We start from the raw sequence: 26498 nt of genomic DNA, 5'->3' as shown, positions 1-26498 counted from the left end.
TGGCTATATGAAGTCCCATAAAAACCATCGGATGATCGGGGCTTTGGAAAATCGAGTCTGCACTGTAATTCATTTTTATATGAAAAAATAAAATAAAATCTTAGGGTCAATGCAAGAGTTGCCCAAAAAATCAGGAAGCTGCTGAAGAATGGTTTTCTCAACCAACTGTAAGAAATACATTGCATAACTTTTTTGTATTCTAATCAAATAGGACCATAGGTTAGAAAGGGCTTGAAAATTAATTTATGAAATACTACAAACATTGGACTTTATTATAACTGTTATACAGTGTAAAGCATTTTGTTATACTTAAAGATAAAAGTTTTGACTATTACGCTTAAAATTTGAAAAAAAACTCTTTCCATCGGCCAAGGGCGATGTAAAAAACACAAAATTAAAAATGTCTAAACATGTCCTTTTCCATAATTTTTCTTCCCGTCATAAAAGAAAATCTAGTGTAAAAAAACCTATTCCTGAACAGCGCATCGCCAATGGCGTGTTGTTCCATTTTCCACCCCAGTCCTCGCTCGAACAAATACGTTGTACTAAATCGACGAAGAAAATCCCCGCCGCGAAAACGTGTGCACAAAGTGACAGAAAAGTCCAGCCTGTCATTCTTATTAGATTAGACGGCCGATATCAGTTTCATTCATACAGTTTTCGTTTCACGTTTAGTTTTTTTGTGTTTTAGGTTATTTTATTGTCAATTTTAATTGTTTAAAACAGTTTATTCTATTCATATTTGGTCTTAATTTGCATGTTTTATTACAATCTAAACAACGAATTGTTTGAAAGTGCCTTCCCGTCTTAGTGTGCATTACCGCATTAGTGTTTAGTAATTAGTCATGGTGTGCGGAAAGTGCCAAGTGGCGGGTTGCGAGAACAAGGTTGAAGGTTCGGGCAGCCCACATCTGTCGTTCCATCGCTTTCCCAAGGATCACGACACGTAAGTGTGTTTACTTTACTTGTCACAGCCCAACGCAATCACGAGGTGGGACTGCGCGCGATAAGCGAATTTGAGTATTTTTTTGTGCTGTTTATATGTATTGAGCTGATTGAGCGAAAGGCCGGCTAAAGCGCAGCCTGCAACAAAAACAAATTTCACTTTCCACATTCTGTTTTGGCCACTCTTCGACCATGTGCTGCTCGATATATCGAACTGTGTGCGATGCGGAGCAAAGGAGAAGATGATAAAATTTTCAGAATGATTGATTTTGAAATATTATTTTTAAAAGAATCATGGATTAAAAATTAGGATTATGTTCCGGACTCAATTATCCGAAGGTTTGTCCTATAAGTCGGAAAATTTAATTACGAACCAATTTATTTTCTTTTTTTTATTTTCTTGCTTTTAACACCAAACTCGTATTCTTCGACCCAATTTTAGTTAAGATAACGATTTTTTTTTTGCATCGATTATCCGAAGTTGATTTTTTCCAAAGCCTTCGAATAGTGTAGTCTGGACTGTATCTGAAAATATCTGTTTTTATTTTACTAATGAAAAAGCATCTAAATCAAAGATATTAACAATTTTATTTCAAAATTTTGTCTACCCCCTCCTTATAAATTCCTCAACCAATTGGGTCCTAAAATGAAGCTTAGATTGCTGATATTATTGTTTACAGCGATAAAGCTTATTTTTCTGAGTACAATGACCCTTTGTACGACCACGAAGAGTTTAAAATGGATTTTTAATTCAATTTTGAAAAATTATCCTCTCGGTCCTTCTTGACAGCTCGTTTCAAGGGGACCATAGTTGATCCATCGAAAAAATGTTGTCTTGTCATTTTTTTTTTTTTTTTTTGCATTAAAATGAAAAAAAGTGATCAGAAATGGTTTTCAATCGTGTTTTTTACCGTTGTACATAAAAATTGACATAGGGCTTTAATACCCAATTGGTGGCTAAACAATAATAAATAACCAAGCGTCTTCATAATAAAACAGAAGCAATGGAGACGGACGGTATATGATCGTCCTCGGGGGCAAATACTATAAAATAATTAGAGTTAAGTTCATTCAATGAATAAAACAAAAGTCAACAAAAGTGTCATAATTTTCTCAATGAACATGGTTTTTAATCGGAAAACGGAATGAATTTTCGGATTCTTTGGACAATTTTCCACTAGGAGAAGGTTAAGTAAGTTTGTAAATAATAAATAATATGTGTTTTAGAAACACAATTAAAAAAATCTTCAAGTTTATAGGCAAATTCAGTTGAACAAATTTCATGTAAAATGTGAAAACTTGTGATTCGTGCTTCGAATCCAGTATAAAATGCAATATAAATCGATAATTTTATAAACAAAACAAGTTTTAACAAATTTCAGGCAAAAATCCGACTTTTTAACAATTTTACCTGAAATTTATATATATTTTGTTAAAAAGCTTATAAACTTAGTTAACTAACATAAACATTGATTTTTTTCTTACAAACTATTTCAGCTACTTAAATGATGGTACGTTTAGCGTACAAATAAAGTTTGAACATCTTAAATATAATTTTAACAAGAAAAACTTTGACTATCAAAGTCACCCCGGAATTAAAACTAAGAATTTTTGTCGTAACTATTTTTCTAAACACTATTGAAAAACTTTTTCCAAAATAGTGCATGGACTTTGTGTGGCCTACCTCAGTATATGTTTTAAAAATAATAATCTTGAGAAAAACCTTACCTGTTGGAAAATATTCAAAAAACAAATTAAAATCCTATCAAAGTCACCCCGGTTTACGGTACCATGATTTTTGCTTCAGAACTTATTGATAAACGAGTCGTAAATTATTCTTTTCTTTGCCTTATTTTTGATTGTCGAACTTAATTAGGACCTCTAAAATACGCATAAGTGATAAACAATGCGTCCCCAATGGAGGTGCCTAAATAAAAAAAAATGCATTTGTAAGTTTACACGTTATCAACTACTCAAATATGACTGAATTGAGTCACAGAACTTGAAGCAAGCAAGAAAACAAAAGAAATGAGATTTTTTTAACATGATTTTAAGTCTCCAAACCTTTGGGTAATGGAACTTTGGATAACACAACTCGACATTTTTGAAATTGATGTCAGTAAACGCTTTAGTCGGGTTTCGTCAAGATAAAATAAATTTGAACTCACTAAATAAGTTCCATTCGATAGAATTGGATTTTAGTAGATTTGCTGGTAAAAAATAAAATTGAAAATTTCGTTTATAAATGCTACAGAACTATCTTAAGCAAATCAAACCAAATGTACAATTTTATTTATTAGCAAATCTATAGGAGATTGAAACTCAAGTTTTCTGACTTGATCAACTTCAAAATGCCAGGTTGTTGTAATCAAATCTTCGGATAATCGATTCTAGACTGTAATAGTATTACAAAAATTTTGTTTATTTTTGTTTAGACTCGATTATTCTAAGTCCTCACAAAAACTTCTTTACAGAGAATCAAATCGACAAATAAGGCCATCACCAATTTAATTTTAAGCTTTCCTGAGGTTTTTTTAAAGTTTCGGAAAAGTTACATCAAAACCAGATTTTTGGCGAATTATTAGTTCGAAACGCGGTAGGTAATAAAAAAATAGTTTAATTGATTTTATCATTTAATTTTTAGGATAATCGATACTTCGGATAATCTGTGCTTCGGATGATCGAGTCTCGACTGCATTTCTAAAAATAGATGTTTTTAATGAACACATTTTCAAAACTATAATGAAATTTAGATTTTTGTGTACATAAGCTATGACTTTAAGTCAGAATTCAATCAAATAATATATGCAACAAAAGAAAACACAGGACAAACGCCGAGCCTTGTTGTCCTGTGGTAAGGAGTAAATTTGTAGTTAAACCAACTGTTTCCACAAACTATGTTGTTATTATTTCAAAAATAAAACTTCCAGGGACTCTTGTCGAGATTGCAAAATTTAAAAAAAAATACTTCTTATTTAATCTTGAAGTGAATCTTAACAAAAACCGCTAATTGTTGTTTATTGAAATATTTGAACTAAACAATCAATGAACCAGCGCCGGTCACCCATTCACAACCGCTTCCAGTACCTGAATGGTTACGTACCACCACCAAGGAATGTACTAAAAATCGACCATGGCCAACTGGCGGAGAAAGCACCGGCGGCTAGGCCAGGCATTGAAGCAGAAGAGCACCACCGCGCAGCAAACCATAAACCAAGAGAGCGAGAGAACGAGCATTTTGACACCGCGATGGTGGAAAGGAATAAACAAGAAAGAGGGCACAGGAAAAGATAGATCTTTAAAAGTCCCGTGAAGCTCTCGGCGTGTAGATCTCTAGGCCCGTGGCGTGTGCAGCAGTGTGTCGTGAAGAAAATTCATCGTGGCTCGTGAAGTTTGTGAAATCCGTCACGAATTGTGTGGCTCTGGAGGGTTCTGAGTTTCACGGAAGGTGGAAAATCCAGCCGGAAAGTTCGTAACTTGGGCTCGGAAAATTAACACGACCTAGAAACCGCGAGGAGGAAAAATTTTCCACATCACAGCCTGGGTCTTGGGTGGGAAGAAAAGAGAAGGAAATCTTGAGAGTGAAGTGGCCCTCCTCTATTCGTGGAACGGATTCCTCAGTTCGAGTTCGAGTCGGTCGGTCCATCCATCCGCTCGTGGTTAGTCTTGTCGGTCGTGTCGTGTGGTGGTGCGTTTTGCTGCCCCTTTACACAGTGAGTGTGTTGAGGTGCGAGAATTGGAAGAGAACCAAACCAAGGTGGAAAACGCCAAAAGGGAAAGAAGCTCCATTCAGACGGACGGACAGCTGCTATTAGCGCGGCTAGGCCAAACCAAGGGGGAAGAATCGAGGACAGTTAGTCTTGAGTTCGTGGCGCTCCGGAGTTTTTATCTAATTATGAGCCAGTTCCTAGCGGTTCACTGTGGTCAGTCTGTGTAGTAGTGCGATCCGCTGCGCGAGCGGACGGAGTGAAATTCGTGAAAAACTTTGAAAATCTTGAATCATCATATCGTGCACGGGAAAATCGTAGCCGGAGGAAGCGAGTGAGCGAGCGAGCGAGCGAGTTACAGTTAGACGACACTTTTTCAGGAAATTTGATCTCGCTGAACTCGCAGCACCATGCCACCATCTTACTGCTCGGTCGCCGGATGCTCAAACTGTAGAAGCCCTACGTGCAGTCTGTACTGCTTCCCCAAGGATGATGCTGTGTAAGTAGTCCTGTCTGGTCCCTTCTTTCCCTCCAAACGTACAAACACACAAATACCAACAAAAAAAAAGTTCAGCAAATCCCTGCTACGACGACGACTCCTCGCCTTCTCGGGGCTGTTGGCCATGAGGCCAAACGACGAAACGAGGAGGAGGACGAACGGAAGCGAAAAGAAGCAGTTCAAAACTGCCTCGGATGTTCGTCGTCCCTCTAGCGCGAAGAGGGTCGCACGGAATTGAGGGACGCAAAAAGGGACAACAGCGCACACAAAGTTTTGGCTACCTCCGCCGGTACCAGGCACATCACAGGGAACTGGAATGTGCCTTGCTACCGTTGATTGGGGTTGGTTTGGTTACAAAATCAATTTTTTTTTTTCAAATTCATTTTTTAAGGTCCTCACACTTTCTTTAAAAAGCAACATGACTCATCCCTCGGCCAAAGTCGCTCCAGTTCACACTCGGATGAAGCGCGCAAAACTTGGACCGGGATGAGCCACGACTGCAGGCCGGCCTGGCCAGCAGTGGGGGAAGGGAATGTTGAGAAATTGATTTTTGTCTCTCGGCTCGGCTGGCTCACGGGGCCTAGGTGATGTGTAACGTCTCGGGTACTGATGAAACAAGAGGGAGGAACTTGGAACTAGGGTTCGGAACGCAACGGGGGGAACTGACGAGCGCGTCGCCGTTCGAACGGAAGGAAGATGTTTTTCTGCTTTGAAAGTTTCGCTGTCTGCGACGTAGATGAATGTTTTTGAAGCGTAAGGTTAACTTTGAGATGAGGTTTAGCTGTTTAGAAGAAGATAAGTGAGTTTTCTGATTTTTTTTTGCATACCAATGATAACAATAACAATTCATATTTATTACTCACGGTTTCTATTCGATTCGATTTTAGTTAAAGAACACAGATTGGAACGAAAATCGAAAAACTATTTTTTGAAATATTATTTTATTTATAACATGTTAAAACTATATTTTATGGTAAAGAAGCATAGTCTTTACGTATTTTTACTTAGAAAAAAATCAGCCATTATTTCTATAGTGTGAGAAATTTTGGTCCCTTAATTCAAAATTTTTAAGCAAGAATAATAAGTCTGATAAAAAAAAGCATTCTGCAATGTTATTCTGAATAGTTTCAAATCAATTTTACAAGTTTGTTCAATGAATTCAAAAATTTTTGTTGACCCCCATGTTCCAGGGAAATTTTTGAGTTTTTGGGGACAAGAACTTGAAATAAAATGTGCAATGGCCTGATTAATATTTTGAGCAATGTAAATGGGTAATTCTCTACCGAATTACACAGCAGTTGCGTGAAACTTTGTCCTGAGGGGTAACTTTTTTCCCTGATCACGAATCCGAGGTGCGATTTTTGATATCTCGTTACGGAGGGGCGGTACGACCCCTTCAATTTATGAATATGCGAAAAAAGACATGTTTTGCCTTCCTCACTGAGGTAAGGCTATAATCCTGCTCTGAATTGAACTTTTTATTTAAAGCTCGAAATCCCACCTTGATGTATATCGACTCAGAATCGAAAACTGAACAAATGTCTGTGTGTATGTGTGTGTGTGTATGTGACCAATAATGTCACTCAGTTTTCTCAGCACTGGCTGAACCGATTTTGATCAAACCAGTCGCATTCGACTTGGCTTAGGGTCCCATACGGTGCTAATGAATTGTTTAAAGTTTCGATAAGTAGTTCAAAAATTATGTATAAAAATGTGTGTTCGCATATTTTCGGAAGTTGAATAAATGGCAGTAAGCTGAACTAAACATCATCATGTTATACATCGTTAGTTAGGTAATTGAAAGACCTTTCCAACGAGTCTAAAACCTGGCAACCCTGTCTCGAGTTATAACCACTTAGGTGATATTTATGTACTTTTTTTGTAGCCGGATCTCACTTAAATGTATGTAAACAATGTCCGAATCCATCATCTGACCCATCGTTGGTTAGGTAATCAAGAGACCTTTCCAACGAGTCCACAACATTGAAGATCTGGCAACCCTGATTCGAGTTATGAACACTTAAGTGATATTTATGGATCGAAAAAAAAAATAGCTGAAATATGTGTCCAAACCACTCATATTACCCATTGTTGGTAAAAAGTGAGGAAGGCATCAACCACATAGGTGGATTAAGTTAGTTTTTCAATAAGCAGCCTGAAAAGGTGATGAAATGGAATTTGATGTCAAATGGACTTTTTTTTGTGAAATTGGAAGCCCGATTTGATGGCGTACTCAAAATTCTGAAAAAAACGGATTTTTCATCGAAAAATACACAAACAAAATGTATAGCTCTTCTATTCTTCGGTACTCAACTGTGCTTTATTTATTTTTTTTTGTATGCAGTCCAGACTCGATTATCCGAAGGTCGATAAACGAATCACGAAACAAATTCTTTTCGCTGTCTTATTTTTGATGACCGAGTATGACCCATAAACTACTTTAAAATGATTTAGAATTTTTAAATCCAAGATGGCGGCCAAACTTCGAAACTTTGGATAATCGAGGCTTTGGATAATCGAGTCTGGACTGTATGTCATTTTAAAGGAAATTTTATGTACTTTTCGAATCTGCATTAATCCAGAAGGGTAATTTGAAACACAATTTTTAATTTTAAAATTTCATGTTTTTTCTAACTTTATCCAAATATTTATATCTGATGAATTTTGAGCAAATTTGGAAATTTTTATTCATCCAGTTCAAGTTTATACATGTTTTTATTACAAGTTTCCAAACATGTAGTTGTGACGTTTAGGTGCACAGACTTTAAAAAAACTTCATTAAAATAATATTTTGTAAAAAAAAATCAACCGCAACTTATTTTGTTTGACTTCAAATGCTTTAAAACCCTATTTCTGTAAATAGATATATTTGAATTTGAGGCAAATGCACAGACATACAGAGACTTTTTTACAGACTGTTTAAAATATCCCGGGGTGGATGGAAGCTCAGGTCTCAAAAAAGGTTTGCAAATGCTTCAACAATCAAGCCTTCGGACACCTAGTTTCGAGTAGGCATCTTGCAATCGGGAACGCCAAGGCAATGCTGTAGTGCGAATAATTTGATTTGATTTGATTTTTTAAAATACCATGTGGCATCCCTGATCCCAGTACATGTTTTTTAAATATAAATCATCAGACAAGTCTTACCGGCTGAATAATATTTGAAAAATAAATTCAATCCACTGTCACCCGGTTTACAGCAAATTCATGTTGCCCAATACTTCAATGAATCCTATAAAAATTTCATAAAACAAATTATTTGCATTATTATGAGAGAGGAATATTTCTAAAACTGATTTTTCTGCAAATTCGCCTTATCAAATTTCCCACGAATCTACTCCATACGAATACGACATTCAGCCACGAGTGATAACCGATCTTTTTTCGTTTCTCCTCTCCGGGGCACCCATTCGTCAAGCCGCTTAACCACTTAACCCTTATCACTCCGAGAGAAGTCATTCTCTCCTCCAACACCAGCAACAGTTACGACTCAATGAAACCACAAAACCACGTTGTTTCCCTTCGCCGATTCGACGACACTCTCTCAGCAAAAGCCCACGTCGTCGTCGCGATTTTGATCGACTCTTCGCATTGCGGTCGTCGTTGAAACAGCTGAGCGCTCGGGAGGGTGGTGTTTGGTGCTGGTTGGTTGGGCTGGCTAACTAACCGACTGACCGCGTCGTCGCGGTTCACTTTCAGCCCGATTCCTTTGGCTTACGGGGGTCAGGAATGGGATGGCTGGGCAACTTGGAGTGTGGTAGAAATTCAGGTTGTTATGAAATTTAAACTAAGTGTACCATGCGTCTCCACATAATTTAGTAGTTTTTCATGTGAACGCATGGTACTTCAAGTAAAATTTTAACTCCTAACAAAATTATCATACCCAGGTCACCAAAATTATCCCAAAAACATCAAAACCCTTCCCAGAATTATGAAAGCTACCTGACTACTTTAAACATTCCCCCGAATTTCCCAACCGAACGTGTTTAATCCCGGCGTGCGCGGCGCTCTCAACCCTCTCAGCTTGCGCTCTCTCACCGCGACGTCGACATGTGTGTGCAGTGCACTTTGTGGGTCTCTCCCGTTCCGTTCCGCGACTCATCATCGACTCTAGGCTGGCTGGCTGGCTAGCTGGCGATTGGGTTTGCCAAGCCAGCAGGCAGTTGCAGTTTGCCTGGTTTCTCGCCGGATCGTGGCTCAGTTTGTTTCAGCAACCGGTCGCGTCAAGACGCATTTCGTGGAGTGCGAGAAGTGGCTTCTCGGTCCGAAGATCGCCGAAGGCCAAGAAGAATCCCAAAAGATCCTTGATCATCTGCTCTCTCCCTCTCCCTCTGCTCTCTGCTTCTCTCTCTTTCGTTCGTTCGCGTCGTCCGGTATCAGTTCGGGGTGTGCACGCGCGAAGGACAGTGTCCCCGGAGGCAACAAGTTGTGACCAGAGGAAAAAAAATCACCTTCTGGTCCGAAACGGGCCAGCCCAGCAGCGTTCGGTGAAGAAAGAACTCGTCGCAAACTTTGTGTGTGCCATACGCGGCTCAGCCAGTGCTGGTTAAGTGGTGGTAGTGGCCATCGGAAGATTAGAGCCGGACGTGTGTGTAACGACGACGTTGACGTCGAGGCATCTCGTCGGCCAGCAGTGTTTGTGTGGATGGACCTAGAATAATTGTGTCACCGAAAATTCCTTGGAGAGTCGAGGCGAGTGCTGGGTTTTCCAAGTTTAACCTGACGCGTAATTGGTGCAGTTAGTTCTCGAGACGACGACGACAAGATGGGGAAGATGTCCGGAAGTCACTGTCTGGTGATGGGCTGTCGCAACAGGCAGCTGCTGAACCAGACCAACACTAGATCGTACTTTCGATTTCCGCGAGATCCTGAGATGTAAGTAAACGAAGCTACTAGAGGATCGTTAAGTACGTACACCAGGTTTCCTTTTTCGGGGGGCAATCGTCCCAACTACCGCACACCAGGAGGCGTTGGATCACACGTCACAGTAAGCGGAGAACAAAGAATTCGAAAAAGGAGGTCGAATAAAGGACCATCTGCCGTGTTCGGTCGGTGCAAGGAGCACAAGAAAAAACCAAGCAAGCTGCGCTCCGACTACTCTCGGGGGGTAACAACTGGCTTATTTCGGATCGGTTCGCTGGCAACCAGCAGTCTTTGTGTGTCGGGTCTCGGGCACCGTTTTGGGTATTTTTTCCTTCGTCCACTTGGCAACGTGAGACGGGTGCGGCGGTGACGATCGTTCACAAACCACCACGAGACCCTCTTCGCAGTGCCCTGCCCGCTGACCGAAACCTGCCCCTTCAGTTCCCCCTCCTCCCCCTTCAGTTCCGCGCCGAGACCTTCCGCTGTCCTGTTTCTCCCATTTATAATACTACGCCGCGATGCCTGACTCTTGGTGAACCACACACCGACCCCCCGCGCGCGCTCCCTTCCCTTCCCATGCCCCTCTCGGCACCACCCCAAGCAACCTTGTTCGTCTTCAGCAGCTGCTGCTACTCCAAGTGCCTACTATACATTCCCATCCACAACTTCCACACACAATCACCAATGTGGCGCGACGACTACTTTGATGATGGTGCCTGACTACTACGACGGACGTACGGGTCGGTCGGTCGGACACGATACGGCCACCAGCACACCAACAACGAAGAAGCGTCGGCGGCGGCGGCTTCTACTCGGATCGGCCGCCCAGAGTCTGGCTCGCTCGGTCGGAGGGTCGCGCGCAGTACACCAAGTGCGCTCTTGGCTTGGCTGTTTCGATAATAGAGTCGGGTCCGGTCATGATACGGGCATCGCCGCAGCAGCCGTCGACGACGCGTCATATTGGATTTTTTCATTGGCGCTGATTACGAAATTCTCGCGAGACTCGTTTCCACCCTGGCACACGGCGGGGTGTTGGAGGCGGCGGTCGTGGGACGGGGTCGGTCGGTGGCGACTGCCCAAGGTGGAACTCGAAATTCCCCGGCCGTGACCGCACTTGTTGCTGTTGTTGTTACGAACGCGGGTGTAGCGCTGACTAATGCTAGTAGTCCTGTGTGGAGTTACTGGAGTTGGGGTTTTTAGAACTGATTGACCAAGATCGACTTTATTCTATTTTTCCAATGTTTCCGATCCATCTTCTGAATTTTTGAACCACACGGCAAAAATAGACGAAAATGGGTGCCATTCCGTTTTTGGCAACATGAGGTAATTTTAATGTTGCCAAAATCGGGAAATTAAAAAAATGTTTTTTAAGCAAGAAGTTTTTGAAATAAAATTACATCAGAAAATTTGAACATCTTTTCTGCCACAATAGTTACTCATTCTTAGATGTAATTTTGTCTCATGAAATATGTAATATTATCAAAGAACCCACTCTCTTTTTTTTCTTTTTCTTTTTTTGGCTGGTGATAATTAAAACTTAAATTGATTGTTTGTTTCGCTATCCTATTGCTCGTCTAAATGTTGTAGATGGAGTTAATACAAAAATGTAAAAAAAACAAATTTTCAGTCAATTTGGATCTGGAGTGTTATAAGTGACTTTAAAAATCTGTATTATTTATCAAATTGATCAAAATAATCTCTTGATTGCAAGAGATTTTTTTTCTACAACTAGACAATAGAGTGTTACTATTTGTTTAATAAAATGTCCCTGTCTCCTGCATTTAAGAGATTATTTTGAATAATTCTTATTTTATGTAAAAATTGCATCAAAATTTATATTAAAAAACAGCTACATAATTTGAACAATTGATTCTTTTGAACAATTCTTATTTTATTCTTCGATTATCCGAAGTTTCGATTATCCGAAGGTTTGTATGAGGCTTCGGATAATCGAATCAGGAAAAAAAAAATTTCCGCGTTATTTTATTTTTTCTATTTTTAACCCCATTTTTGTTAAATTTGGTTGCCTGAAAAAAAATAACCAAATAAAATTTAAAAATATTTTATCACCGCCATCAATTTAGAGTAGTTTATGGGTCATACTAAAGTTCAACAAACAAAAATAAGACGGCGAAAAAAATGTTTTTCGTGATTCGATTATCCGAAGTGAAATTTTTCCGAGGCCTTCGGATACTCGAGTCTGAACTATATTCTAAATCAAAAAAGCCCAGCCGAAAATAAAAAAAACTCGGATCGAGCTCAACATTGGACTGGTAATTCTTTGGTCGTATTTTTTACTGGACCAGTATTTTTTGTTTGGTCGTTAGGGTGACCTACGCCATGTTAGAGAAGTCCAAAAAAATTCCATTTTCGTCGATTTTTGCGGTATCCACATTTTTCAAAAAATCACATCTCCACGTCATTTAACCGATTGAAGCTGTCTTTTACGCAAATGCATGGAGATCAGCTGGTCTTTCAAAGAAAAAAAGTTTCTCAATCTAGCCTAGCATTGAGAAGGTCAAATGAAACTGTGAAATGCCCAGAGAGCCTATGTATTAAAATAGTTTTAACAGATTTCTCTGGAAATTTTACGTATGTTGCTTGAAAAAAGGAACTAACTTTATTTTTAATAGTTCACAATCGATTTTACAAAAAAATACCAAACATTTTTAATTTTGTTCTTTTTTTGCCTCCGCATTTTTATGGAATCACATTTTCCGAATATATTTGGTGTATTCTACAAGCTACAATCATTCATTATCATTGACTTGTTGATTTTGTTCATACTTTTCCAGTCATCTTATCTTATTCCTCGATTTTTTAATTCAATATTTTGTCTATGCAAGATAGGTTTTTGAACCTTTTTACCGATTGTATAGGGGTCAATCCTCCGCCGTCACGAGATATAAAAAAACGGACCTCAGATTCGTGATCAGGGACAAAAGTTACCCTTTAGGACAAAGTTTCACGCAAATCAAAGAGGGGTCGGGGCAACTTTTCCCGATTTCGATATAGTTTATGATAGTTTTTCATAAAATTTGTACATTTTCAGAAAATTTCTGATGATTATGTGTTGTCTTAATGACACATTTCACCAATATTTAACCACAAATTAAAAGTTTCGAAACCAAATTTTGCAAATTTCTACTTTTCTTTGGAATCAACCCAGAAACCAAGCTGATAACATTTTTCTATCTATAATTTTGACTTGAAGGGGCTTAGCATAGCATAGCATTACGGGTCTCTACCACGCTGTTTGGGGTGCCACAATGGTCTATTCAATATTTACAGACTTTTGCATAATTTTGGCATTGAGGGACAACAACATAAAAGATTTCACCATATATTTTGCAAAGCCGCGCAAATTCTGCTATTACACATAACGCTACGTGTAAATTTGAAGAAAAAAAATCATCTTCTCATTTAAGATCTTACTTAGAATAATACTTAATCAGTTCAAGAATTTATCAAAACCACAGTGGTTAACAAGTCATCACACGCACGTAATTCCCTGCGCAGCAGGTCAATCGAGGGTTATAGAGCGGTTCGTGGTCGCATACACTGACTCTGCGGTGTGCGGTGCGGTACACGGAATAATGGTACTGCCTCGTCGTTGAAGGAGGAGCAGCAGCAGCAGCAACGGCGCACTTTGGAATGCTTTGCGCGGCCTCTTATCAACGCTTTGTGGCCACGTTTGTTGGTTTTTCTGACTTTGAGCACGACTCAATCTGGTGTGCGCCGTGGATTGCGCGCCCGGAGACGTCGTCGTCGTCACCCTTATTTTGTGTCGCTACGGAGAAGGGGGAATAATGGGGCCACAAGATGTTCGAGGGAACACAACTGGGAGTGCAATTGGTTTAATCAAATTTCTGAAAAAGTTGTACCAGCGCGGAGAAACGTGGTCCTGGTAAATCTGGCTTTTTTGCTGAATCAGCGATCCCTACGCAATGACATCATCGCTTGAGTCGAGGTGCGGGACGGCCAAGAATGCCAATTTGTTTGTACTAGGGAAGACCAGTGCTTAGCAGCTTGAGGAGTTTGGTTAATAAATTGGGTTTTTTTTTGTAGAGTTGATGAAAATCTCCATCAATCCCTTTCACCCGTCGAACGCCATGTGTTTGAAAAAGTCGACAGAAGGTAGATCGGGCCAACCAGCAGCGCCAAGGATCCGGTTCCTCCGCACTCCAAGGCAGACCGAAACCCCAAAAATGAAAAATAAAAATAAAACATCTGTGCCCGGTCCATATTTTTTCTTAATGCCTTTTTCTTTCCTTTCCCTCGTTTTGGTCCTTTCCAGGTGCAAGCAGTGGGTCGAGTTCTGCAACCGTCCCGAGCTGTGGAAAAAGTACGACGAAAATGGCCCCGAGTACCTGTACAAGAGTTCGCGTATCTGTTCCGATCACTTTCAGCCGAACGACTTCAACAATCCAAATCTTTTCAGTCAAGGGTAAGTTTTGTACGATCTAGGGGGGTTGAGCGTTCTCCTTTCGCGACCACCAACCGTCGTCGTCGTCGCCACCAAAGTCGACGTGACACCACCAAGTCCACGACTCTGGGGCACAACTGGTTGATGGTCATCACGCGGCCTGCCCGCACGGTAGGGTTGCCAGATTGATTTCGATTCCGAGAAGAGTTGCTGATGTGTGTGGGGGGGGGAATTGAATCTGGAGAAGATTCGAGGTGGTTCGACTTGCGTCATCACCTGCGGTGAGAATCTCTCTGTTTCTGGCAACCTCGCTGGGCCACCGAAAAACACGAACCGGTAGTGCGCGGCGGCGGCGCGACGGGTCGTGCAAGGAGAAACCCAAAAATAGCTCGGTATGTAATCGATTTTCTTCTTGTTCTTCTTCCTTTCTCGCCTTGGGTTTTGGCGCTGAACTCTCGGTTTCGCTACCTGGCTCGCGCGCGCTCGGTTCTTACACACACGGATAGGCTGAAAAAAGGTTCGGTGCCCACACTGTATCCAGCCAGTAAAGAACCAAAGACTCGCATCAGCATAGGTGGTGGCTTCGGCGGAGGCAATTCGCCACCCAATGGACACCACAACCAACAACAACAGCAGCCAGACCATGATTCACTCATCTTGTCAATGTCAACGAAGCGACCGCTGCCTGTACACCAACAGCAAAGTCAGCAGCCGGTTGCCAAGCGAAGATCTCTCCCTCCTGCAGCCACATCCGCCGCCACCCTCGCAACCCATGCCGCCGTCAGTGGCGCGCTGGCTGGACTTATTCAGCGCCAACAGCTGAAAGAGCAGCAGAGGAAGGCGTTCGCTGCAGCCCTCCAACTCCAGGTACTTAATGATCCCCCCACCCCTTCCAAAAGTTACTTTGTAGTAGAACACTACACGCTCAAAGTGACTACGTCAAAACTCCTTGAAACTTACAATTAATCCACCCTAAAGGCACAACACCAGCAACAACAGCAGCAGCAGCAGAACCAGCAGCCACGATCGCTACTGGCCTCGGTCAAGCAAAAGACCGCCAATAACAACAACAACAACAACAACATCATCAGCAACCTCAACGGCAAAGCAGCGGCAGCTGCGGCACAGGAAAAACTCGAGGATGAACGAGGGTACGGCATCAACTACGTGGACATGGACGGAGGAGGTAAGGATGTTTGTATGTGTGTGTCCCCGTTTTGGAATTGGGGTTGGGCCGCGCAGGGATCACGTAGCAGCCCCCGGTAGGGTTGCATTCCAAGGGGCTGAAACTTTGAACCGCTCGAAAATTGATTGGGATTCCTGGGTTTTTATTTGCCTCGTTTGAACCACCACTCCAAACGTGCGACGTTTGTCCCTGACTACCCTCTGCCTGGTGGTCAGCGCGCGCACACACACACACACACACACACGCCCGGCATGGGTCATCAGCGTCACGAGTGGAGGAAAAAAATCAACCCTCCCGAGTGGGAATGGATGATGAAAGAGGGCTGAATAGATTGATTTTAAACTTCTTGTTTTAAAAAAACCATGCGTCTCCACCAAATATTACAGATTGGTGTAATTCCATGGAGTCGCATTGTAGATCAAGTTTAAAACATTTCCAACACCAAAATAAACCCAATTTCGATCTCGATTCGCCCTCGGGTACGCAGCGCGGTGGCAATATTTGGCGTGGACAGCCCCGATGTGTGTTGACGAAACTGCGCACATCCAAACACGGTCGATGACGACGATGATGGATACCAGCAGCAGCAGCAGGTCAGGCCAACACACAGTGGCAACCGGAGGGCGTAGCGAGGAGTGTGTGTCCGGTCCAGTCCGGGTCGATCCCCAGCAGTTGCTTGGGTTTTTTTTGCTTCTTCTTCTTCTTACTTCTACTCTTGAAGCGTTCAAGCAGGGGGGAATTAGCACGCGCAAGATGTTTGTGGAGAACCCTCCTGCGACTATGGGTGTGTGGGTTGGTTAGTGTGCTCGAAACTCCCAGGGGGTGCTGGTTTGCTGCGCTGTACCATGTTCTAGAAGGGAATTCAGAGTCGTTCGTATAATACGCTCTGGGAATTCCAGTGATTGCCAGCGCTTCGTCGACGTCCTGGACAGGTTGTTGAGAACTCTACGCTGAATAAGCAACGCGAGAGAAGAATGAAAATAATAAAAACAGACTAGGAAAATAATCACATTCATCTCTCTTCAAATCCACGATTGTGTGTCAGCAGTGGCAAATCTCACTCATACACGTGGTGCGTGTTTTGTTCCGTTCCACAACAAATCGACCACATGTTGCGAGCCAACATGCTCAGCAAATACATCATGTTTCCCCCTTCCCCCTTCGTTTCTCGTCTATTTCCATATCTCTCTCATTCTCACACACATATCCACCCATTCATCAGGTGGTCGATGATTCTCAATATTCGTCGAGTGACACACTCCGCGCGCACCACCAACAACGTGGTTGTTTTTCAGCGATTCCGCCTTTACACGAGCGCGCGCTCTCTCTCTCTCATGGACGATTTGAGCATTGGCTCTCGGCGACTCGAAGGTCACGCGCTTTTTTTTCTTTTCTTCTTTTCAATCTATGCTCGCACACACAGCAGCCGAGCTCACATGTTTTATCAAAACAAAACGGAGAAAAACTAAAATACACTACTGCGCGCTCAAGATATACGAATACCAACTTGTGTGCGGTGTGTAAATTGTAAAGTTGCGTGCACGGAGAGAATAAAGAGAGAGACAGAGTAGAGAGCAAAACAAAAGTCGATTTAAATACAGGTTGGCTCTATTGGAGAGAATGTGGCGATCAAAACAAAAAATGAATAAAAAATGCACGTTTTCTTTTATTCTCTTGCATGCAACCAGCAAAAAAAGATTTGCAACAGATGCGATAATCTCTTCGATTATTTATTTCATGTGCCTCAATCATTTTTATTAAACAAATTGATCACCCTGGCATTCAAAACAAAAATCCAAAACTAACATAAATATAAATGAAAAATAAAGACAATTCAACAGCCTGGAAATCCTATGTCCAACATTATAAATTAAAAAATCAAACATTTAAAATGAAATCCTCAAAAATTAGTTAAAGATTAAGGCAGGCAAAAACATACTTTAATTATTAAAATACAACACATATTCTGTAACAATATTGCTAGCTAACCGAGCTATTTGAAATTTAACAAGGCAAAATATTTTTGAATTGAAATAAAAATTTAAAATTATTTCAAACATGATTTTAGACCTTTTTTGAAGACAACGAATCGATCAGAAAGTCACTTTTTAAAATAGAGATTTTCGATCACAGTTACAGTCCTCGATTATCCGAAGTTTAGATTATCAGAAGGTTTTTATGGGACTTCGGATAATTGAATCACGAACAAAAAAAAAATCGTATTGTTCTTTTTCTTGTTTTAGACATCAAGTTCAAGTTCTGTTACCCCTTTTTAATCAAATTGTAGATGATTGCCTATTAGGCAATAAAATGCATTTTTCAATATTTTGTCACCGCCATATTGGCCACCATCTCGGAAATAGATATTTTAAATCACTTTATCGTAGTTTAGGGGTCATACTTAAGCTCGACAATAAAAAAGACAACGAAAAAAAAACATATTTTTTGGTGATTCGAGTATAATTTGGAGGAATGTGAAGGAATGAGGTGAAATTTTCCGAGGCCTTCGGAAAATCGAGTCTGAACTGTATTTCAAAAATATTTCATGAACTTTACCGGAAACACAAAATCTATCAGAAAATTATTTCTCAAGACACAGATGTTTGATCATTTACATCACATTTTGGTATGACCACCCCTAAAATTTGGAAACTATGGATGAATGGAAGATGAAAAATTGCTTCTTTGGACATAGAAAAATACAATAATGCATCATTTCGATGCCTCTGTGCTCTCTTATGCTAACTGGATAGGAAAATCAGCAAGCTTAGTACAAGAGAGCACAGAGGCATCGATTTACGGAAATCCCACAAAACTGCTGAATTCAAGCTTGTTTTTTCGAAAATTAACCGTTTCATAAATTGAAAAAAAATGAAGAAAATAACTCTAAATAGTTTACAAACTTTTCAAAACAAAATTCCTTTGATTAAAAAGAATTTTTGTCTCTTTTTTATGGGAGGAGAGACTAAACTAAAAATTGCATCAAATCAACAAATCAATTTGGAGGTTTTCCTTTTTATAAAACAAATTGTTGGTATCCTATTTCTAAAGCGAGGGAAAAAGCTTGTCATATTTTATATCAAAATCATATTCATATTAAAATCATATTCATAAACTACTACTCTAATTTGTGTGATAAAAAGTAAACACTTTGGTTCCTAAATAAGAGCATTTACATTTCATGCACTTTTTACGCAACGGAACTGCAACATTTTAAAATATTTGTTTAGGCCATTTCAGATATTTTTCAAAGTTTATGCTGCCGTATTTTGTCCTTCGATTTCTGTAGACCGTTCCAAAAAAATAATCTTATTCCTCCAAATTATATTTACAGATTCGTCCGAATACGATTCCAGTTACCAGGCCGAAGATGAACTAGTTGCGTACAAGCAGCTCCAGCAGATGAAAGCCGTCAAGGCGGCGGCCGCCGTCATCCCGGCCTCGCTCAAATCGGAACTGACCGTCACGGCCGCAGTAAACCACCACAACAACAACAATAATAATAACAACAGTAGCAAGGACAAGGACGGCCTATCGCCCTCGAACGGCACAGTCAACTACAAGGAAAAGTACGAGCAAACGCTGAAGGAGCTGTTCGCTTGCCGTAAGATCGTCAAAAACCAGAACAACGCTATCCAGCAGCTGCAGGGCGAGATAGACTTCCTGAACCAGCTGCTGAAGGAGAAATGATGGCCTACGGAGGGCAGTACTATGGTGCCAATGGTTTTCTAGATTTAGAGGATGATCCGTTGTCGTGTTGTTTTGTATTTTGCGCGGAGGAAAGCGGAAGCATTCGTCCCTTACCCTTTTTGTATAGTCTAGCATTAAAAATGTTTAGCTTTTAAACCATACGAGGTAGTACAAGGAGTAAACAAATTTAGTTCTTTTTTTTTTGTAACATAATTTAACCTGGAGTTTACGAAGAGCACTGATGATGTACCAGCAAAAAAAAATCATTCAATAGCTATCGATTGTTATTTTCTGCCCTATTCTCTAGTGCCAGTAAGTTTGTAACAGAGCCAGAAATAGTATTTATTGCCTTGGTTAGCGAGGAGAGAGCTTTCAGAGAAATATTTGTAACGCGTTTTTGAAGGATTCAGCAAAATCTTGCTAGTGATAGTTACCAATCAGCGTGTTTTTCTTTCGTGTTTTATCAGTCACAGAAGCATTCAGACATTCCGATACCGGTTACCATCTGGAGCGAGAACCAGCTTGTTGCCCTAATCAGCCATTTTCTGTTAAGTGCAGGCATTTTAGATTTACAAACATCGTACTTTGATACATTAATACGCACCTTCGAATGCCAGTAAAACAAAGTTAAAAGTCAACGCTTTGTGCATCACATTATTTACCATACGGACAACAGTTGAAAACGGGCGCCTAGTTTTAGCTTAAAGAAAACATACGAATTATATGGCGGAGCCAGTTTCTGAGCGAAGATTGGACGGACAGTTATACGAAAACACAAAACAGGAGAAGAATGCGCCTTCAAAATAAAAATTAGTGTACATGAAAACAAGTAAAAGATAATAATTTAAGAAATAAATGTGTTGGAGAAAACAAATTTGAAAAAATGGTTTCGAATACAAACAAATAGTCATACAAATTTGATAAGCTCTAATTAAAATTGTGTATAGTATATTTGGGGATGTATTTAGGATTACCCTGTTCTCGAGAGTCATAAGTAACACACAAAACAAAAATTTGACTAGTTATGATCCATGAGAGTGAACTAAGCAAACCAAAACAAACACAGCATTATTAAGGATTGACTAGTGTGGAGGTGGATTTGAAACACAGAAATAAGCCGAGTGTTGTTAAGGATAGTGTAGTTGACCGTAAAAAAACAAAACTACAAACCAAATAAAAGTTTGAAAAAGTAAAATGCGTTTGCCTGTTTCGCTTCATAGAAATTACGAGAAATGCGACTACACTGATTGATTACAGCTAAAAATATAAATTTTCGTACTTTGGAAAGTTTTACACCTTCGTTCTGCAAGGTTTGCCTTTGGTGAAATTTTGCTTTTAAAAAACTCGTATCGTATTCCTTATACCTTCCCAAAAACCACCCAACTCCAAGCGAAACTCGTTTGGGGATACCGTGGAGATTTTCCATTATCCCCTTAAAAAAGTGGAGAATCAACACGTCCCGTCTTCCAAATCCCTTTCCTGGTCCCTGGTGCTCGATCGAGATGGGAGCGGCCGGCAATGGTGATTAGAATCTAGTTCAAATGGAGTTGGTTCTATGGGACCATTCATAAACCACATGGACATTTTTATAGCATTTTGGAATTGACCATATTTTCAATTATTAAAACCTGGGCAACTTGGGCATCACATCACATGACGAAATCCAGTCTGCAATCCGCCGTCTCCAAGCGAAGTGAAACGAAGCGAATTTGGGCATTAAAAAAACTCATCACAGAATACTGTGGCAAAGCTAACTTATGACGTTTGATAGGTCGAGCTTTGTAGTCTAGTCAGAAAGTTCCACCTAAGTTCTATCTTTTCATTGAACATTGGTTTTTGACCGAAACTATGTCAAATTTTGATTCAAGACCAGTACAATTTTGAGAAGAGTTGTCAATAATATGAAAAAAAAAACAATTTTGTCGAAGACACCAAAGCGATAGGAGCTTTTTGTGAAAAGTTGTAGCTTGATTTTATAAAAATGTTGTTCCTAAACCTGCTAAATTTGTATAAAATCTTGGCAAGAGCTCCTATCACTTTCATGTCTTCGATAATTTTGTTTTGATATTATTGACAACTATCCTGTACTCGTCAAGTTGCAGGCCAAGTGCGAATGATTCTGATGATACCTCTTCAGTTGACGCTCAGGCGAGGAACATCCTGGAAGGAGCGTCACTGACTACGTCCGTAGTCCTGTTAGATCATTTCTTGATCAAGACAGTATAGCTCTGGTTCCTTGCAAGTGTCCTATTTTCTTACCTCCACGTTGGCTTGGTTTTCATGATGACCTAGCTGGTGGCCTGTGGAAACGGATCGTAAACCTTTGACCACCGCGGGTCAAAGTCGAGACGGCTAAAAGAAAGGGGCGCGACAATGTGGGAAAGGGAAGTTATATGTGATTGTAGACGGTATTGTTTTGATTCGCAGTATGTTGAGTCAACTGCTGTGGATGTACCTGAAACATCGCACAACGGGGTTTCTCTTCTTTCCATTTCATCTACCACCTATCTTCTGTTTATTTTGTTTCACTGATTTTCTAACGCGGCTTCTGTTAACTCCATTTGATTTCGATTTTACTCATTTGATTCTCTTATTTCTCAACGCTTTTCCACTCTATTTTACCTACTGATGCTGCTGTAACAAACTGTCTGTTTTTCCGTAATTTGGCAGCGATGTCAATATTGTTTATCTTTATTTATCTATTTGAATAATTTTTCATCTGCCCTATAAATTTCCCTTATACAATCTAAGCTTGTTTGTTGCCTCTATTTATTAACTATTGTTAATTTCTTTATCTACTTCATAAATTACTATCTTTCTTTTACTATTGATTCTTCAAATAGTATATTTCTTTCACTGTCCATTGTTTTCAATCTTCACCCTTTTCGAAGGTTCGAACCCTTACTCAATTTTTGGAATGATCAAAGGATTAACACAAATATTACTATTGTATTTTTGGTAAACTTTTATAACATGCTTAGGACCAAAAATTGTAACAAAACACCGCGACAAAAGAAATAGCAACAGATAAACAGACTCAACAATAGGGAAGATTTCAGGAGAAAACAATACACAGTAAATAACAATAAGTTTTTGAATTCAAACTAAAAATAAAACAGTTTCTGCTTTAATGAAAGTTGATAGGCACACTATAAATGGTTAGGCGCTTATACTTACATCAAACCCTACTTAATGTACCACCCCCGGCCGAGTTAAAATGCGTAACCGGAAAAGAAGGTGTGCATGCCTGGCACGAACACTCAAAGCGTGTTCTAGCGTGCTGCTCGTACTGACTCAGAGCAAGGGTGAGATGTAGGTGTAAGGGCAGTGCGTGTTCATCGGGAACCTAGTGCATAAGATCGGTCAAGGCCCGTTCTTACACTGAAAATTGCGAATTGCGAACTATCCTGTACTCGTCAAGAATCTAAATTTGGCATAGTTTCAGTCAAAAAAAGTTTTTTTGATGGGCTTTATAAAAAAAAGTCCTTAACCATAGAGCCTTGGTGTCCTAGATAAACTTTGTGGAAGACGCCAAAGCTCTATCTCTTATTTGTCAAAAGTGAGGTTTTAGTAGTCATCTGCGATGAGTTTTGTAATGCACGAGTTTAGATTAAAATCAAATTGTTTCGTAAAAACAGCATCTTGCACAACTGCAGACTACTTTGATTCTTTTTGGTTCTACAGAAAAGAAAGACGGGTTTTCAATTGACTGGAATTGCTTACGTATTTTAAAATTTTATTCTTTTTTTACAGCTTAGTAACACCATTAATGTATAGCATAATTTTTCTTTTTGAGAATAGATTTTTAAACATGAACTTTTTTTGTCATGTGTATAAATATTTTCGCATGCTCTCCTTGGTAATACCAATATGAATGAAATATCATCTCTATTTGGGGATTGAAGCGATTGAAATTCTCTACATTTATAACAGTTCTTAATCTTGGTTGTCAATAGGTTCCAAAAATATCTATTCATTAGTAACAATTTTTATGTGATCCGTGAGCAGAACACCACTTCCAAACCTTTTGGCACGCTTGATAATACATTACATATGATTACGTAGAAGGAAATGCAAAATTTTCTCCCGACAGCAGATTATTGTACCGTTTGCTTCACTCTCAGCAGTCTAATAAAAAGTTCTTAGTAGAATAGTAGAATGTGACTTACTTCTAACAGACGTGCAAAACACTCAAACATATTATCACAATCATAATCGTTTAAAATATGACGAACTTTATAGCAGTGAAAATAGAGCTATCATGACTTTCGAACTTTAACGACTAATACTAAGCCAGCTTTTCGCCGGGGGATTGCTTATTAACGAGAGGATCTGATATGCCGAGTTGCGTTCTCACGCACTCACAGGATTTTTCAAACACGAGACACACACAAAAACGGGACACATTTCTACTTGATATTGAGCTGGTGCTCGGGAATCTTATTGCTACTGCTGCCGCCGCCGGTGCACTCCTGATCACTTCCCGCCGGGGACGACCCTCGGAGGTCATCTTTACGTACAGGTTGCTGCTGTCGTTGGCCCGCAGCATGGGCGGCGTCGGCGACGAGTTGGTCGAGGACGAGCCACAGTCGGCGGCGTTAATCACCGGCACGACCAACGGCTGGCGGATGTTCAGTCCCGGCGAGGACAGATTGTTGATGGTGGTGCCGTTTTCGCGCAGCACGTTGATCTCCTTGGGCGACCCGCCCGACATCGGGTTGGGCATGCGGAAATAGTGCGTTTTGTGGGAACTTCCGGGCCGCGAGTAGTCCAGGTGGTCGTACTCAGTGTCTTTTGTGGGGAAGAATACAAGAGGGGACGGTTAATAAAAGTGAGGAGAAGAAAGCCTTGACGCGTCGAATCAAGACTTACAACTTGTTGTTTATTATGTCTGAGAGCATGCAAATTCGAAAAAGGGGTTGAAAAACATAGTGTTTAACCAAAATAAATAAAGCAAATTACCGAGATCTTTGTAGCCATCTTTGTGCTTGATTTCATCGTAAACGTGATCCTTATCGTCGATTGTATTGTAGTTGGGATTTGTCATATCCGCATCAAAGTTCTTCTGACTCTCCGTGAGGTATTGGATGGAATAAGCTAAAATAAAAACAACGCTGAAGTAAGTGAAACCGGCAAACAACGACAAAAAACTAGCACATACATCGGTCCGTTCCAACAGACTCGTTCTCCGGATAGCGATACTTGTCCAAGTTGGACTTTTGCGTTCTCAAATTGTTCCGAATCAACGAGCCATTGGGCAGTAGTCCGTTGTTCTCGAGGCGATTGCCAGCGGCTGCCGCACCCGAACCGGACCCCGGTTGTCCCTGGTACGCAGAGTAAACGGGATTGTCAAAGTGCCCTGGCTGTTCCTGGCACATATAGTTGACGACGTGATTTACTTCGGCTTTAAGATTGGCCACCCGTCGCCGGTAGTACAGTACCAGGGCGATGATGACTCCGACAAACATGACGGCCAGTACCAGCCCCCAAGCCAGGCCGGCGTTCGATGCTGGAAGTAAGCACACAAATAGCATTAAACCAAAACTGCACGGATCCGTGAAACGGTTCAGCGATAAGACATTCACATGGCAGATTATAACGTTACGAAGTTGCTATCACTAACTTTTCTAGGAAATCAATTCTTATCGAGGTCACTCCAAGCGAAGCTTGATATCTGTGCAGAAATAATTTCGAAACATGAAAAAATCGGCAGAGTGCTAAAAGTTGCGAGTTATTTGTCCAATTTCGACACACATCTCACACACGTGCAGAGAGTGCAACAAATTTCACCATCCCAAACATTGGATCGACATTACCGAAAAGTTTCTCTTGCCGCAAGGTGGAATTTACAAGCGTGAAGTTGCTCGACTCATCATCAATCGTCAAGTTTCCCTTCCACCGCCGCTGGCCCTCGATCTGTTCCGTTTCGTTGTCGGAGCGGGCCGCGTGCGGTTCGTCCGGAAGGTGAATGTAATCGTCTAGCGGCGGTTTGCCGAAATCTTCCCCCGCGGTCGGAGTGGTTTCCTCCCCACCCTCGTCGTCGTCGTCGTTGGTGCTGTTTGGTTCCAGAATTCCACCAGCACCACCCGGTCCGCCCTCAATTTTCCAATCAAAGTTGTACGTACTATTCCCGGTCGGGTTTTCCTCCATTTGTGTTGTGAGAGCTGGCTCGGTACTAGACTCGAGCCGCTCTAAATCCAACGAATTCCCGGTTACCCCTTGATAGTTTGTGGAATTTTCGTTCAAGTCTTTGCCGAGGTTAAAAATGTTGGTTAGTTAGTAATTGAAGCTATTTCCCATGGCTTACCTTCATCTTTGCGGTGGATCTTTGCTTCAGCAGCCGATACGTCGCACTTTTCTCCGGTGTATCCGTTACTGCATAGGCATCCAAGAGCCGCGTGGCACACGAAATTACCGGCAGGGCAGTTGCACGAGTCCATGCAGTGATTTCCGTAGAATCCTTCCGGACACACCTCGTCGCACCGATTTCCCATCCAGCCAGGGTTACAGATGCATTGACCATCATTCTTGCGACATTTGGCATCATTCTTGCAGCTACATTTTTGACTACAGTTCGGTCCGTAGAATCCGTTGGGACAAACGGCCTCGCAGTTGGCACCGGTCCATCCCGGCGGACACTGACACATTCCCGTTTCGTGCGAACATTCGCCACCATTTTTGCAGGTACACTTCAGACTACACTCCGGCCCGTAGGTATTCGTAGGACAAGGATGCTCACACGTCGTTCCAATGTAACCCGGTCGGCAGCTGTACTTTCCGGTTATGTGATTACACGTGGTATTGCCATGCATCGTTCCCGGACAACGCTCCTTGCAGCCATGGCCAAAGAATCCATCCGGACAGGGCTCGTCACAATTAGCGCCGGTCCAGCCCCGTGAGCAGATGCACTCGCCAGTGATTGGATCGCAGGACGAATTGTTGTGACACGCGCAAACCTCGGAACAACTCTCCCCGTACAATCCCATCTGGCAGCGACTTTCGCAGCGAACACCTGGAGAAAAGGAGAATTGCTTAGACTTTCTTTAAGAGACATAAACTAAAGTGCATGACAACGAAATGAGAATGAACTTCACACAGGTGCGCAATGAGAAGAAATATGTACCAAGAGTTTCTGCAGAATTCAATCCAAAGCCGGTTAGTAGCGATCATTGCGAATGAGGA

At 41.0% G+C, this 26498-nt stretch overlaps 2 protein-coding genes across 11 annotated transcripts in view; one reads left to right on the top strand and one right to left on the bottom strand.

The window, feature by feature from the left end:
• The first annotated feature begins 632 nt into the window (after positions 1–632).
• On the top strand, positions 633–20511 carry LOC6032863 (nuclear transcription factor Y subunit beta). Of its 3 annotated transcripts, none has more exons than XM_038261799.1 (5): positions 633–946; positions 14312–14461; positions 14947–15307; positions 15419–15626; positions 18961–20511. In XM_038261799.1, the coding sequence occupies exons 1-5, from the start codon at positions 846–848 to the stop codon at positions 19314–19316; spliced, it is 1176 nt and encodes a 391-aa protein (XP_038117727.1). In that variant the 5' UTR covers positions 633–845; the 3' UTR covers positions 19317–20511. The 3 variants fall into 3 exon arrangements, with proteins under 3 accessions (XP_038117727.1, XP_038117728.1, XP_038117726.1); XM_038261800.1 differs by lacking the exon at positions 633–946 and adding an exon at positions 4260–5151; XM_038261798.1 differs by lacking the exon at positions 633–946 and adding an exon at positions 9327–10026.
• Positions 20512–23014: 2503 nt separating this feature from the next.
• LOC6032864 (protein draper) overlaps positions 23015–26498 on the bottom strand; it is a 31921-nt gene continuing 28437 nt past the window's right edge. For 3 of the 8 annotated variants that reach the window (XM_038259635.1, XM_038259642.1, XM_038259637.1), the window contains 5 exons: positions 25624–26328; positions 25133–25564; positions 24478–24825; positions 24279–24413; positions 23015–24107 (listed from right to left, as the gene is read on the bottom strand). In XM_038259635.1, coding sequence (XP_038115563.1) covers positions 23605–24107; positions 24279–24413; positions 24478–24825; positions 25133–25564; positions 25624–26328 — 2123 coding nt within the window. In that variant the 3' untranslated portion in view covers positions 23015–23604. Of the gene's footprint in view, positions 24108–24188; positions 24208–24278; positions 24414–24477; positions 24826–25132; positions 25565–25623; positions 26329–26439; positions 26449–26498 lie in introns of all 8 variants that reach the window. The other 5 variants (XM_038259639.1, XM_038259641.1, XM_038259640.1 and 2 more) reach the window with 4 other exon arrangements.

Source organism: Culex quinquefasciatus, chromosome 3 (genome assembly GCF_015732765.1).
Source record: "Culex quinquefasciatus strain JHB chromosome 3, VPISU_Cqui_1.0_pri_paternal, whole genome shotgun sequence".
NCBI classification, from domain to species: Eukaryota; Metazoa; Arthropoda; class Insecta; order Diptera; family Culicidae; genus Culex; species Culex quinquefasciatus.
This window is presented reverse-complemented; position numbering and strand designations above follow the sequence as displayed.

What these genes read in the sequence shown, in the direction of transcription:
- LOC6032863 (XM_038261798.1), top strand. Translation starts at nt 9,917, where the DNA reads ATGGGGAAGATGTCCGGAAGTCACTGTCTGGTGATGGGCTGTCGCAAC. An exon ending in CCAAATCTTTTCAGTCAAGG is followed by an intron (nt 14,462 to 14,946) that starts GTAAGTTTTGTA and finishes ACACACGGATAG; the next exon opens with GCTGAAAAAAGGTTCGGTGC. An exon ending in CTGCAGCCCTCCAACTCCAG is followed by an intron (nt 15,308 to 15,418) that starts GTACTTAATGAT and finishes TCCACCCTAAAG; the next exon opens with GCACAACACCAGCAACAACA.